General features: G+C 38.2%; 1 protein-coding gene across 1 annotated transcript in view; it reads right to left on the reverse strand.

Annotated features, from left to right (window-relative positions):
• Window positions 1-15923, reverse strand: part of ak5 (adenylate kinase 5) — a 99759-nt gene that overhangs the window by 48213 nt on the left and 35623 nt on the right. Inside the window, exon 6 of the mRNA XM_044369380.1 lies at window positions 13661-13852. Within this exon, the coding sequence (XP_044225315.1) occupies window positions 13661-13852 (192 nt within the window). The remainder of the gene's footprint in view (window positions 1-13660; window positions 13853-15923) is intronic.

The raw sequence follows: 15923 nt of genomic DNA on the forward strand, positions 1-15923 counted from the left end.
CTCAGACAAAGTGTCATTTTTCAAGGACAGATTAGTAGCTTCAACTTTTCGAGGGAAAAAAGCTTTAATGTTGTCTGACTGATTCAAAGTCATTACAGTGTTTCTACGTCAGGCAGAGGACAGAAGGAGCGTAAAACTGGAAAACCGATGTAATCATAATGCATGTATATAAATGTATAACCAGAATTTGAGCATGTCCATAACTTCCCTCACAGTGCACAGACGGTTGCTTTTATTAACAGGAAGAACAGAGTTTGTTTATATCAGATTGTAAAGTGCAATTCTCCACATAATTAGGCCTAATAAAACTGTAGACACTAAGCCGGCCAAGTCTGAAAATGCTATTTACTGCATGTGTGACAACAATGTGTGTCCACACTGGGATTTTTAGGTTGTTTTTGTAACCATTTCCTTCCACAAAGAAACACCAAAACAATAGGAAAACAATTAAGTCTGTGTCTTTGTCTTTCAGTCGACACATAACAAGTTTTGAAATTTGGAAGTTCTGCTGAGGAAGATGGTGTGATACAATGAAAAGCTCCATCACAGCTACTAAATGGACGTGGTGGTGAGATCGCTTTGTCAACTACGGTCCTGAGGACAACAGTTAAAGTCAAAGATTTTCATTTAATTGTTTGTTAAGTCACTATCTATGAGGTAACACAATGGTGACTGAGCCTAGTGCCCGCCGATGAAAACATGCATTTGCAGTATTATGATTACTATGAACCGGATGTCGATGTCCCGCCATGCATTCAAATCACAAGCGGCACAGTTAGTGACGCTTTTTTCATCACCCAGTGGTTGATCCACCAGAGAGGGAAGGCAGACCTAACGCGACAGACTTGCTCTTCAATTCGCTTGTGCTAGCGTGATGTCACAAGGCAACACTGTTTGGATCTCTGGGATTGAGGTCGAATGAGGTCTAAAAATACACCTGAAATTTCTGCTTAACACCATGTGGCGCCAAAGAGAACGACATGGAGATCTTTGAGACTGCCGCTTTAACTTTCAATCTCAACTTTTAAGCCAACATGAACAAGAGGTCAAAAAATTCAACAATTTCATGAGCTACTTCTGTAGAAGGACCTTGTGGAGAAATTGTTTTGTAAAAGGACAAAACTGCTCATCACAGCCAACATCTGGTAAGGAGCGGTACAGACACAGCCCACTAACTTCACAGCTTCACTGAAGCGTGAATCAAATCACTATTTCATGAGTGACGACAAGTTGTCTTCTTTATTTTTCTGCCACGCAGCTCTTGACCACATCTCACTTCTGTTTTCCTCATCAAAACTAAAATGCGAAGCTGGAATTTCATGATTTATTCACTCTGGGAAAGTTTTGGAAAAGTTTTTTTGGGTGTGAAAAACTTAACTGTGGCTTAGTTTGAACAGGAGGCCAAAACGGAGAAAAAATATGTGCTTTGAAATTCAACCTGCCGCACCGTGGACGTAATAAAGCTGAGTGGCTCATGATGATGATGAGCATTAAAGGAGCCTTCTGTCAAATGTATGAAGGTATTGATGCAGGTTAAAGAAAATACACTGGAGGGAAAAGAGCTCAGGCTGTTGTTACATTAGATTTTAGTTCTAAATATAAAACATATCAAGGAAATCATTTGTGGTCTGATCAGTATATTTAAACAATTCCTACATACATACCATCAAAAAAGGTCTTGGCAGGGGGATCAGTTATTAGTGATCACCTCCTCAATCATTAGTTGATATGATCATAAATATTAACAACCCTACAGAGAACATAAATGCTTTTGTCAAACATTTCTCATTAAAGAAATAGTTTTACTTTTATGCACTGACCACACAGTATATAAAGTATAAAGAAACATTTCTTTATCATGAAGTTCATTTATGACGTGAGTTGAAGTCATCATCCGTTATCATCAAAAACGAGATCGATTCAAGGAAACCAATGACTCATAGAAGGAGTATTAAAGCCGTGAGACAGTTTAAAGCAGCAGCTCAGGCCACTACTCTTTATAGGGATATGTTTCGTGCATTAATTACAATTTGTTTGATCAGTTCTTCAAGAGGTGGAACTGACAAAAAAACTTGTATTGATTTTACCAACACATCTGTGTCCAGCTTGTTTGATGTTACATAAAGTTCAGTGTTGTCACTCACTCTTGTGAAGAAGACAAACAAAACAGAAGAGAATATAAGTAAGAATATAAAAGATATAAATAGATAAACTTCTGAAGTAAAGTTATAAAAGATGAAATACCAGTTTCAAGTAATCAAGTGTTATTCTTGGAATTCAGGTCAGCTTTCCGGGTTTTTAACATGAAGACAGTTGTTCATACTTTTTCTTTAGCTGATACTGATTAGTTTCAACGCCGGTATCTCATTTATATTTCAGAAATAATGAACAAATACCTTGCTACCGTCCCTGGAGAGATAACAGACCCAGAAAGACGGAGCGAGATCTCTTTTGTTTGCTTATATCTGCGCGGCATCTAGCAGCATGTAGGAAGGAAGCTGCGGCTGAACTCGCTCGGGGAATATTTAATTACATCGGTCCTTTTTCCTAGAATGCCATGACGGCTAAAATCGAGGCCGCAACAAACAATTATCTCTCCCTGCTTCGGTTTCCTGTAAGGCTTCATTGTGCAGGTGTGTGTCAAATGAGTCAAGCCATCCTACATCAATGAGGCTGTCACTCACTCACACATCATCTTTGTCATCCTCACTTTTATACACAAAAATCCAAATGTCATATTAGGGATAAACATCATAAATCCCAAATTTTACCAATGGGAAACTGACAGCAGCTCAAAAGTAAAAGCAATTGTACAACGGAAATAGGACAAGTTAATTCAATGAAACACTGAGAATTAATAGACTCGCAGACGTGAGTATTGACAATTCAGTCATTCAAATTCAGCACTGACGATGTGGAGTAATGACTCATTGCTATTGTTCTTTTATAGAATTATGCTTCCCCATATTGGACCTGACATTTAAAATGAAAGGATTACTTTCACACAAAAGCCTTTTGCTGAGCGAAAGCAGTTAAGCCCCAGAGGTTATTGCATTCATTAGTCAAGAAACTATTCAATCCTTCTCTTGGGATAATTACTGAAGAGCAAGAGGAACTTATCCAATCAGAATTTACTCAGATAAGACTGAAACTAAAAGACTATTCAATCATTTTACAGTTTTTCATGACACTAAAACTGAGTGGATGAAAATATATGTGCTGTGATACAATAACACGTTTATCTGTGAGTGAAAAGCTAAAACTGTTATGTGCAGCATTTAATATCATATCAGTGTTACTGATTATTGTGACACATACTGTAAACAAAAAAAAAAAAAATCACCTTTCAGCATCTGCAACTGCAAAACAACTCTGAAAACGTTAAAGACATTTACACTGGAGGAAGAACCTTGTCTCCCTGTTTTGTGCCATAAAGCAATTAATTACATCTACGGCTGTACGTTCTCCTGGTTTTCATGTTCATATTATTTTTAAAAGCCTCTTGTGACGTGTGTAGTTTCAGCTCCCGAACAAGGTCGGATGCAGGTTGGAAACAGGTGAACATTCATTCCTACTAATATTGTGATTGATTATTAATTTAATGATGCTGATAAACCCGAGAAAACAGAGACAAAGCGTGCATGAAGAGGAGCGTTATCCTAAATATATTAACTAATAATGACACAGGAGGATCGCACTTAACAAAATGTTTTTGGCCTTCATCAATGTCACAATCATGCAGTGTAGCTGTGATTTCCTCCAAGGTAATTAGTTTTGCACCTGGTAAGGCAATCAAATACATGACACACAGTGAGCATCCGGTACTGAAACAAGAAAGAAGGCGGAAACCAATTCACCACAGGAAAATGTGGCATCATGCCCAATCAATTTGAGGATCATGTGCCCTTAAATATTTGAGATTGGATGGCTTTAGAACTTGTTAAACTCTATTTTCACAGTATGAGTTCTCAATTAGCTTTAATAATATCGTATATAAAAGAATATCTCTTTTCTTAATGTTTTTATTCCCTCCTCACTGTTTAAGCTACTCGGTTTCCTCCAGTCAGAAAGCACTGAGTAGTAGTATTAACAGCAGCTGAGCTAGCGGTGGCTGTTTAATAGAATTGATGTTAACCACAGTGTGAGGTATGAATAACCGTAATCTCAGCTCATGCTTTAAAACAAATGAATTTATAAATTACATAGAACTTCAGAATTTAAAGTGACTTAAACTTCAGAGGTTTCAACTATAATTAGTTAAAACCTATTTTACAAAGAGTCAAAAGCTAAATAGTGTAAGTAAAAACAGTAGCTACATGTTTGTGAGTTTAAATAATCTGGCTAGTTACTCCTGAGTTTAAGGCCTCTTCGTTTACATTTTCTTGTTTAACATTTCCATTAAATGCAATATAGTGTTAATAAGTGTCATTCAATTATAGTTCTAGATAGTTACTGATGGGGGGCAGATTGCTCATAAACATGGAAGCCAAAGTAGATAATTTCTGGTAACAGCTTGGTTTGGTGTGAACATTAACACACTGTACTGTGCTGACGGGTATACTGTTTTACAAATAAACAGAAAATTGATTAAATGTGAGACCAACAGCCAAGAACTGAGGCTACAGACCTCATGGGGGACTTCTAACTTGTAATCCATAACACATAGCAGTAATATTAGCAGTAATAATAAGTGACAGTCATGACTTTATCGTATAATCAAGCACAGTGTCCTTTGCTTCAGGAGTTACTGTCTGCAAGAAGACCTTTATGTCTTAATCTAATATTCACATTAATTTCAGGAAATCACCCAATTCCTTGTCAGGCATGTAGGAAGTTTCTGTGCACATAAAGATCATATTCATGATGTTGGCCTCTGATTGGAAGGTTTTCTCTGGCGTTTAAACTATGCAAGAAGGAATAAATTGGTATATTTTGATAAAGGGCTGTTCACACTTACTAACACCCACAAACACACATGCAGTTAGGTGACGTGGGATTAAATGTGAAATATAACAACACGTAGTTGTTCAGCAGCTCACAGCAATCCTCCACAAATCTATTGTAAATAAATATAGATTTTGTTTGTCTTTCTTTTTCAGTACAAGTAACGCCCAAGTGTTCAGCGCGGACATCATCTGTCATGAAGTTGTCTTGTAAGAGCGCTTCAGACTGTGTCAACCTTTGATTTCCGAGGCGTCGGGCGTGCGTGTGATTGCCGAGACACACTGTGAACGAAGTGGGAGTGCTTGTCTGAGGCTGCATGTCGACGCCGCCATCAGCAACACAAAGAAAATGGAGATTCAAAGCAGCAGTTCACAGGAAGAACAATCCATCAATAAGCTATCACGATGTTCAAATCACACAGTTTAAGGGCTGCAGACTTCTTTCATTAACAAGTATGAGGAGAGGAAATTGGTTATACCTCAGGTGTTTTCACAAAAACACAACATGTCAAAATTGCAGAGGGAAAATGTACCTGTAATGGACCGCGGCTGGTTTGGGAGCTTTAATAGTTGTTTTCGTAGTTGTAACTGGTCAACTGACATATTCGGAAATTGCTGTGAGTTACAGCTCTGTGTTGATCATTGGCGATCACTGAATAAGTCAGTTGACCTACTACAACTGCCATAAACATTTATATCTCCTAAACCAACAATGGTAAACCTATAAATGGACATTAAGTGTACATTTACAGCATGTTGTATTTACATTATGGGTATTAGCCAACAGTCTCATCCAGAGCAACTTCATTATTCTTACATCACTTGTACTTACTGTTAGAGTTGGCAATAAAAACTGTGGCTCGGTGCCATATAGTGCTCTGATAATAGAAGTAGAAACTGTGGCTACTTCAGTTTAATCCATTTTTAATGAGCTTTTGGAAATAAACATAGTGGATGACTCATTTTAATGGGATAAAAATAGCGATTACTTGTACCAAAACCTTTAACAATATTCTGCATGTCTTCAAGAGTCATTAAGAAATGTATGAAATGGGGAACATGTTTTTTTTAATTAGACAGGAAATGATATGTAACTGTGCAACATGCAAAAAAAAAAAAAAAATCTTATTCAGGATCATGAATGTAGTTACAGAATCCACTTAACCGCAAATATTTAGCTTCAAGAGTCTTACAATAATCTCATGAGTCTGTGAAGGGTTTTATTGAGATAATTACACAACAGAAAACACCGCAGATTCACACTATCTGTCTGAATTTACTGTAAGAGACTTACAACTTCAGACTTGTTTAGTCACTGTGTCTTAATTAAGTTGGCTCCACTGGGAAAACAGAGAGGACGTGGAGAGATTTAGTAAAATGTAGCAGGCTGCAGAAAATTTGTCTCAGCTCCAGTTTTACATCAATTCAGCTGGTTGTGTTCAAACATCTACACACGTAGACTGAAATCTTTAAGTTAGAAACACTCTAATGTATATCTGAAAGTGTGTATCCTTAATGTTTGTTTATATTGTATTGTATTTTCCATTCTTTGTCAAAACCTGGCACTTACATTATGCACAATGCAACCACCAATGCTGTGTATCAAATCGCATACTTCTACTTTGTATGTGCTGCAGCTGCCCTTACAAAGTATGTACTGTTGCACGTAGTATGCATACAATTGGGACATACAGTACTACTTCTTCTGTCATTGGTCTGTGCTCTTGGCGGCTCAGTCGATGTGACGTATCTTCTGCTGCTCAGAGGATTGTGGGTCAGAATAGCCAGAACAGCGTGCTGACTTGCATACTGCAAAATGCGACTGGATGTAGTAAGACATCCTGGTACTTTTGGCATACTGCATTTGACATATTAAATCTTTTTCTGGCATATTAAATGGTCATATGGGTATCGGAACGCACTGCAACAGTTTGTTCAGCTTTTCAGGCGTGTTATGCTAGTAGCGGCTAATGCAGACTCGAGCCCCTGACCTCAAGCTCAGAGGAACGGGCTCCAGAGGATCTTCTTTCTAACTCCACACCTCCTGATTTTTCATTTTCAGACTTGTTCCAACTGATGCTGAGATTTCACACAGCTTCAGGAGCCACAAAAGGCTTTACACAACTTTTTTTTCATATATGCAGTAATACTCTGCAAGAGACTTGTAAACAGACTAAAGGAGGATGTTTCACAGTCAAAGTTTTCAAAGCTGACGGCCAGAGAGGAGACTCAAAAGCTCTAGACTTCATGGCGTTGCAGCTCCGTTGACTCCGTTTTAATTCAGCATCACTTGCAGGTTTTAATAATCATGTCAAGTCAAGTCCATTTTATTTGCATAGCCCAATATTACAAATCACTAATGTGCCTCAGGGAGCTTTAAAATCCTCCATCCTTAGATGCAAGAAAATAAACCTTTAATTGGGAAAAATTATACTGAAAATAAAATCACAATAAAAACAAAAATCACACCATGGATTCAAAATTGGGAAAAAATAATGGATTTTTTAAACACTGGAATACTCATGAGATTTTACCACCACTGTAGAGAATTGCCTGAGAAAGTTTCTCCCTCTTGTAGCGCTCTGCGAGCCGAAGGGTGACATCGCATGTCACTTAAAACTCTAGTTTGATTCAAGATGGGGATTTTGTTGGATGTCATTCCTCTATTTCTCCCCCTTGTTTCCCGTCTGCCACTTCACTGTTGATTGTCCAATAAAGGTGAAAATAGCAAAAAAAAAAAAAAAATCCTCTTAAAAAAAAGAAGACAGTTTTCACCTCAACTGGACTCTCCTGCCTTCTGTCGTAAATGTTTGTTGTGTTTCTTCTGTCGCCTTCATGGTGTCTTGTTTTATACATGGTGAGCTTAGCAGCCTACAGACGCTACCAGATGGTGTAGTAGATGTGAATTAACTGAACACCTTTCGTCAGTTAAACACTCAGCATGTCTCTGAATAGGTAGCACTTAAGTCTTTAACCTGCAATAAAGCCAAGCGCAAAACAATATTGCACCTCATCTTATGTTTTAACCATCATGACACTGAGATAAGTTTAAGAGGGTTGCAGAAATTAGACCTGCGCTTAATTTTAAATACACTAAAACTGCCATACATGCCTTTTATTTAGTCACGTCTGGATTATTGCAGTGCTCTTGTCCTAATCAAAAAGCTTTAGTCAGGTATCAGACTGTATGAAAATCAGCTGCTGTGCTTCAAAGTGGAATTAAGAGATGGGATTGCTTTATACCTACTTTAACCTCCTTGTCTGTGCATGTTAGAGTCAATTTACTTACTGTAGGAAGCTTCATCGCTTTTATCTGCTTCTGTTTTAACTCCTAACTTTATTATCTTGTATTTTTTTACTCTTATTCTTACCTTTTCTTTTTGTTTTTATGCTATAAAACACTTTGTGATACAAGTTTAGAAAAGTGCTTTCTATATAAAGTTATTGTTTTCCGTCTGGCGCTCTCCTTAGAGAGGACACTCTGCAGGCTTTTGATTAAAAAATGAGGACACAATCATGTGTCGGTCTGCCTTCACTTCTCCTGACTCCACAGGGGTTTACTGTGGCTTCAAACTGAGGTGACGTTTTTCATTACTTTGTCAAAAAAAAAAAAGGCTGACACAGACAGCTATCGGATTATATAATAACCTCTGTTGATTACGGTGCTCTGGAGCATGATTGTAGCATTATGATAGTACAGCCAAGCAGCTTTTCTCTTAGAGCGGCTGTGAAGTGTCTGAAGCAAACGCAGCCTCTGCCAACAACCAACAAGCTGTGAAAAGAACATTTTTAAAGTTTGTACATTCCTGCCAATGTAAAAGAAAAAAAAAACTTCCATACTGCACTTTTCTGGCCAAATTATGTTGTTTGGAAGTGTTATTGTTATCTTACAGTGTCATCATTGGAAAAAACATCAAGATATCTCAACTAACAGATGAGTACTGTATGAAATTTACAAAACGTTGACAGCAACTGGTTGGATTCTCAGTTTGACAAGTTGTCTGGGTATCATTTAACATTTTTGGATACAAATGCTGATACGATGTGAGTTTTGGTACCGATATCAAAGCAATATTTTTTGATAACCCTACTTTTCCTTGCAAGGACACACATCTCACTGAAGTATAACAGACGACACACAGTTATAAACGTGTGTCATGAACGACCGAACCCAAAAGAGACTAAGCTTCTCAGTACACAACTTCAGCATCTCAGTAAATTTCCACCACAGAATATAAAAGCTTCATTAAAACTAATCTTTAATTTATAATTACAGTCAAACTTCTCAACCGTTAAATAGTGTTCAAACATGGAGGAACTTTGCTGGAATCATAAACAGTCTAAAACTGGCTAAATTATGATTTAAATGACTGCAACAAACAGTATCAATCTGAGCAAGTGTTCGATACCAGTTTTCAATACTTGACAGTTTTTGATACTTAGCACTATTGAGAAATTTCAATCATTATATTTTATCAAAAAGTTTTATTGCCTTTCTCTAAACATCTGCAGTCAGAAAAAAACACGGAAACTTGTGTAAAAGCAGACGAGACAAATTAAAGGACAAGTTCACAGCTTTTCAAGTCTGTCCTAAAACAACAGTCAGGTGCCCAAATGAACATTGACTATCAATGCAAGTGATTATCTGAAGCTAATATGAAACTTTTGTCGTCCAAATTTGTCAAGTCAAGTCGTTATATCTTTCAATGTTTGTGTTTTTTGTGCCAAATTCTCTCTTTTTGTTACAATCCTTCCACTGCAGCTGAACAGGAAAACACTCTCCGTCGAGATACAAAGAGGGATTTTTTTATTTTTAAATACATTTTTGCTCAAAATGAGGACTGTTGGTTTTGTCCCCCATCACTTACATTTACATTTGGAGGTGATCTTCTCAGGAGCAATAATTACAGAGAGCAAAACCTGTTTCAATGCTCTTTTGTGCACCTGGCTGTTGTTTGACTTCAAAAATGGTTAACCTGTCATTTAAGAGTAAGCAACTCCTGGGATGCTCTAAACCTCATATCTGACCGCGTATGTAGACATGCAAAGATGGGTTTTTCACTTGATGAGCCGTTTTTACTCCTCTGCTGTGAAGTTGTAGTTGCATTTCATGAACACTGAAACCTTAAGTGTGCAGTGTGGAGACTGTTTTCCCGATGTCTGCTCCGCTTTCATCCGACAAACCAAAGGCATGCAGATTAGGTGAACTGGAAACAAACAAACTACCTGAACTGTATGTGAAACAGTTTGCCCTCAAACTATCCCATTGCATTACATGCAACATAAAGACTCTTAACAGGATAAACAGGGACAGCAAATAGATTGACTGATGAATGAATACATGGCGAGATTCAAAAACCGGGAACTGTGGGGAAATTAGAGAAAACAGCAGGGAAAAAGGGAGCCAGACAAGCCTGCAATAAGAGGGATATAACAGGGAGAATATAAAAGTAAATTGGAAAAGACATCACACAGCAGAAATATACGTCTTTGCAATAACAATACAGACAAAGACTTAATTATAATGCGTCTGGAGTGCTGCTCACTTCACTGGCATTTTAAGTTTTACTTTTATGGCATCAAGCACAGAAAGCTAGAGGGAGAGAGAACGAGCACTGACACATAAACCGCAGGCACTGACTTCTGGAGGGCATCTGGTTTTATTTTCATTCTTTTGAATGTTAATGTAAGATCCAGGGGAGATTATTCTGAGCATTTGATTCTAAAATGCCTGGAGACAACAATCTAAAAGCATGCAAACAAAATCTCACAGTAATACAGTAGAGGAGTTCATCAGTAATCCCTCTGCTGTGTGGAGGATGACGCTGCCCTGAGACTCAGACAGATCAATAAGACTAAAGAGTGGGCAGCAGATTCCTGTCGACTGCAGGAGCCAAAAGCTCTATTAGCACCCGGCTCACATGTATCAAGGAAACTTTATGCCTGTCTGCACCAATCTGCCTTCCAAAACAATCCGGAGTTAAACACACAGTTTAGAAAAGATGCATTAATTAAAAACTTTACATTGAGTGTTACTCATCAAACATTACACTGTGCTGATCCTTGAGGTCTAACAGATGTGTTGAATGCATGTCCTTCCTTATAAAACATCTGCAAAACCTATTTTAAAAAATATTTGAAATCCTGCATTGTTAACATCCATGTTGACTAGCTTGCAGACTTCTTCTTCACTGCCTTTGCTGGCGTATTAATGCGGTTCTCGCAGGAGGATGCATGTGCACCATAGACTGTAAAAAAATATGGACGTAGTCACTGTGACATCACCCACTGGTTTGTGGACCCCTGTTTTGAAGCCTCGAGTTTGGCGATTTGACCGACGCCATCTTTGATTTTTGGAGCCAGAAGTTACCATATTTGGACAAGAGGGTGGAGCTGACCCTAGCACTAGCTGCTAGCTTAGTTAGCAGGGTCCATTTACCATGGATGTATTATAAGAGCTGGATATGGTGCTGCCACTCAACCTTGCAGCCAATTTTTCCCAGTGGTCACTCGCGGTATTGCAGCAAAAATCCCCCTGTGGCCCAAAAACATTTTCCTCATAGACCACCATTGTAAAGGAAATGTCTGTAAAACTGTTGACAGGAAACCTTGAACTGCAAACAACATCAATTATGACTCTTTCTATCATGAACTTTTGACCCATGGAGGTTTTATATTTGTAAAACTTTCCTCGAGCTGAGAAAAGTGATTTAAAAATCTGTGACGTCATCACAATGTAAAGCCTACGGGCTGAGCAGGCTTAAAACAGGCTTAAAACCATTAAAACAAAATGTGCTTATTGGAAAAACTGGAAAACACCTACACCTGTACTCTGTGAATCTGGGGTTACTCCATGGTTATATTACATAATCAATGTTGTTGCCGACTTGTAAATCACAAGGTAGCCACGCCCTAAAGCGTACCTTGCTTTATCATCTATTTTACTCTACTTGGGACCATAATTTACAAAATGAACATCAAGATGTGTTGAAGAAGACTTAAAACTAGCGATCGAGACCATAAACTCATTAGTCAAGTGTTTACTGAGGTAATAAATAAATTGAGAAATAGAGTCATTTTCTCATAGACCTCCATGCAATAGCCATCAGAAAGAATGCAGGTTTAAAGCACTTCTGCATTGGCGTCACTTTGCAGATGCTGAGTTACCCGCTTGGTGTGCATGAGACAAAACTAACTCATAAAAAAAAAAAAAAACGCTCCATAATGTTACTAGAGGTCAAAAACTCCACAGGATATCTTTAAACGTTACCATTTAAGCCAACTCAGACAAGACATCCTGCAGATTAAATCTTAACAGCTACTAAACTCTCATGGTTGAAATCTCCAGAAAAAGCTGATAAGTGGACCTAATGTTGGTGCTGTTTGGTCAAAGGTATTGCCAACTAAAAAGCTTTTTTTCAGCTTTCAGGGGGAAAAAGTTTTAAAAAATGACCAGATATTACCAGTTTCCAACTTATAAATACAGTTCATGTCAGCACGGCACTAAATAATGTGGAAGTGTCTAAAAAGGAAACAAACCATCATGCCACGTGTCAGCATTAAATCTGTCATTCATTGAAAATAATGTTAACAGGAGCTAAACTTCCTGCACAAACATAAAAACTATTTGTCTCTCTCTCTCTTCCTTCTCATCTACACTGGACTATGGTATTATTCATATGGTATTATTTATATGCATGCTCCACCATCTACACTATTCTCTTTAGAGGTTTTATATCACAGCGCTCTAAGATTCATAACCGGTGACAGCTTTAGGACTCATCACTGTGACTTATATAAGAGTGTTGGCTGGCCCTGTCTCTGTCAGAAGAGATCTGCACTCTTTATTATTTATTTATAAAAGCACTTTTGGGAAAACAGCCCATATATCTCACACATCGTCTGCAGTTTAGGCAAATTCATAGCTTTACTAAATCTAAGGAGTGTCTTTTTCTAGAAATTCCCAAATTCAAAACAAAGAGCTTGATAAAATATGGAAAAGACAGCAACCGGAACAGATTTATTTGGCTGATTTTAAAGTTTTAATTGAGTCCACCAGTGACTACTACACTGTATCCATATCTCTTATTTTCATTTTAAATTTTAAAGTTTTTGTGCTTTGTAACACTTGAGTGAGTGAATGAATGAATACATGAAAAACACATTCTAATTTACTTTATACAGTGCTAGATTGACCATGTATAATATTTTTTAATCTCAAATGACTCAAACTCTGTCATCATACAATCACTCAACCTTAGATGACTAATGTTAATCATTCAGTGCTCAGATTAGACTTTTTATTAGTCGCCATTTATTGTTTTTTCACACACTCATTTGTCAGCTAGATTGTATTCCTTCTGAGTAAGAATTGTGACTAATGCTTGTGTTTCTCATTTCATTTTGTTAGTATGATGTCCAATAGCATGAATGAAAAGTTGTACACATGAGAGTCTTTCCCATCTCTACTTTCTATTCCTCATAATGCAAACATGGCATAATAGTTGGTCTGTCACAGGATGGGAACTCCTGTCTCTGGCATAAAAGCTGGAAGTGCTACATACACACACACCCTTTCTTGCAATACACTACTTCCTGTTTTGGCACTGAACACTGGCATCAGATGTAGGGATAATGGGCAATTTTCATCATATTTTCCTGTTTATCTTTTTTTTCCAATGTAAACAGACGCAAACCCACTTTTCAACCAGCCTTACCGTGACGATGAGGCCCCTCTCCTGGAAGTACTTGACCAGAGGGATGGTGTTTTGTTTGAAGTTGGTCAGACGGCGGTCTATGGCCTTGGGGTTGTCGTCTGGTCGTCCCTGCTGCTCGGCTCGCTTCTGCAGCCTCTCCTTCAAACGGTGGTTGGTGCAGGCCAGGAACACCACCAGATCAGGAGTGCAGATCTACCGGGAGAGAGAGAGAGAGAGGAGATGTGTGGAAACATTACAGCCAGTCCTACCGCTCAGCTAAACCTTCATTCATGATGTGTGTGATGTTCTGATGTGACCCCGAGGAAGCTCAGTCTCAGAGCTGAAGTACTCCCTGAAAACCAGACAAATCAGCGCGAGGTCAGTCTCATTTTTAAATTCAAAGCACTGAGGTCGAAATGTCAAAGCTGCTCTTCACACAAAGAATAAAGACTTCACTCTCAGTTAGGTCTGAATAAATTGGATATTTGAATTTCACTGGATCGAATCAAGATTGTAGCCTTGAAAATAGCCTGCAGCTGCTCCACTGATGATGCAATTTTAATACAGGTTGGATTATGAATCAAACAGGATCATATTATACGCTCCCAACAGGAGATGAGAACATTATTACCTGTCACACAGATAGCTTTTCTTTGTTTTAGCTGACTTGCTGTTTGCCAAACAGAGCGGAATGAGATTGCAGGTGATCACAGGAAAGCATTCGAAGGTTGATTTCTTTCTTATGATGAACAGTGTAAAATTACATTATAGGTGCTATCACACACTCAGCCTCTTCCGTAACTGTGACGGCAGTTTTTCTATTCAGAGATCAAGTATGAAAAGGAGCCAACTAGTTACGAAGTGTAATTCGACAGCTCAAAATGTAACAGCTCTTGTTCTCGAAGCTCTCTGGATATAAAGTGAACTGGTCAAAGTCTGAACCACTTCCACTGACTTCCTACTGGTCCAAATCCTACTTCCTTCATTTCAATGGCCTCAAGAGGGTATGAGGTACTAGGCATTTTATCACCTCATCAAATGTCCTGCTGAGGAAAATTTCATCTGATGTAGAAAGATGGTCGACACTTTGTGGGGTAAAGTGAATGTACTGAAGATGAATTGCATACTTGAGATAAACTATCTCCTCCAATCCCTCTCTATTAACATACATAGAAAGTTTTTCAAACATTTTGATAGAATATATAACAATTTCTCGTGGAATGAGAAACGTCCCTGGATGTGCTTGGAAAGGCTCCAACTACCAGTTGACAGGGGGGCTCTAGGGCTGCCTAAGCTGCTATTTTATCATTATGTCTTTAGTACCAGACATTTAGCTCAGTGGACATTATCCCCAGAGAGGACTCCCCCACAGTATGAGATGGAGAGGGTGTTAGGCTCTCCTCTCGCTCTGTTGACTTGCTTGTCTACCAAATTGTCTCCCCGGTATCGACCCCACTTCATCAGACACTCGATTTAAATCCTTATCGTAACTCAGAGTCAAGTATGTAGTTGAATCCCAAATTACTAATAAGCAAAGTGGGTGGATAAAGGCATTTATACACTAAGTCCTGGCAAAATTTACAACTAAATCTCGCTGGCATCACTATAGTATATGGAACAGGCCACAAGACTTCATTTTATTATTCAAAGATATTTGATGACGTCAATAAAGAACCTAATGCTGTGAAGAAAGCCTGGGAACGGGACCTGGGTTTGTCATTAAATGTATAGGAATGAGAGGGGATTTGTGGAAACTCTAAGAAAATGTCAAGGGATATTAGAATTAGGCTTATTCAAAATTCTCAAATTCTCGATTTTACTGGACACCTTCTGGACTTCGTAGTCTCGGTCTTAAGGACTCAGCGGAGTGCCGGAGGTGTCAGGCCCCAGACTCAGAGGGCATGTTATTGTTTGGAAGTGGATCCACAAACGTACGAACAGAAATTTTTGAGGACAAGTTTGATTTCGAACCGAGGTTGTATGTACTGGGTGATCCTCTACAAGCTGCCTATTCTAGTGCATCTGATGGGATTTCGACTGGCAATCATAGTATTTATTTATTCTTTTAAATACAAATAAGATAAATTTAAGTTATTCTATTTTCTTTGTCTTTTTTTGTTTGTTATTCATGGTTTCATTTATTATATTAAAAATTTGAAAACTTAAAAATAACTCTTTATTTTTATTTTTTTGTGCAGTGTTTCACCTGTTCTGCTGCGCGTGTTCATTTTAGACAAAACAATTACAAGACTATAATGACATCTGAGCAAATTCCATCTGCTGA

The sequence above is a fragment of the Thunnus albacares genome, chromosome 12, assembly GCF_914725855.1.
Source record: "Thunnus albacares chromosome 12, fThuAlb1.1, whole genome shotgun sequence".
Taxonomy (NCBI): Eukaryota; Metazoa; Chordata; class Actinopteri; order Scombriformes; family Scombridae; genus Thunnus; species Thunnus albacares.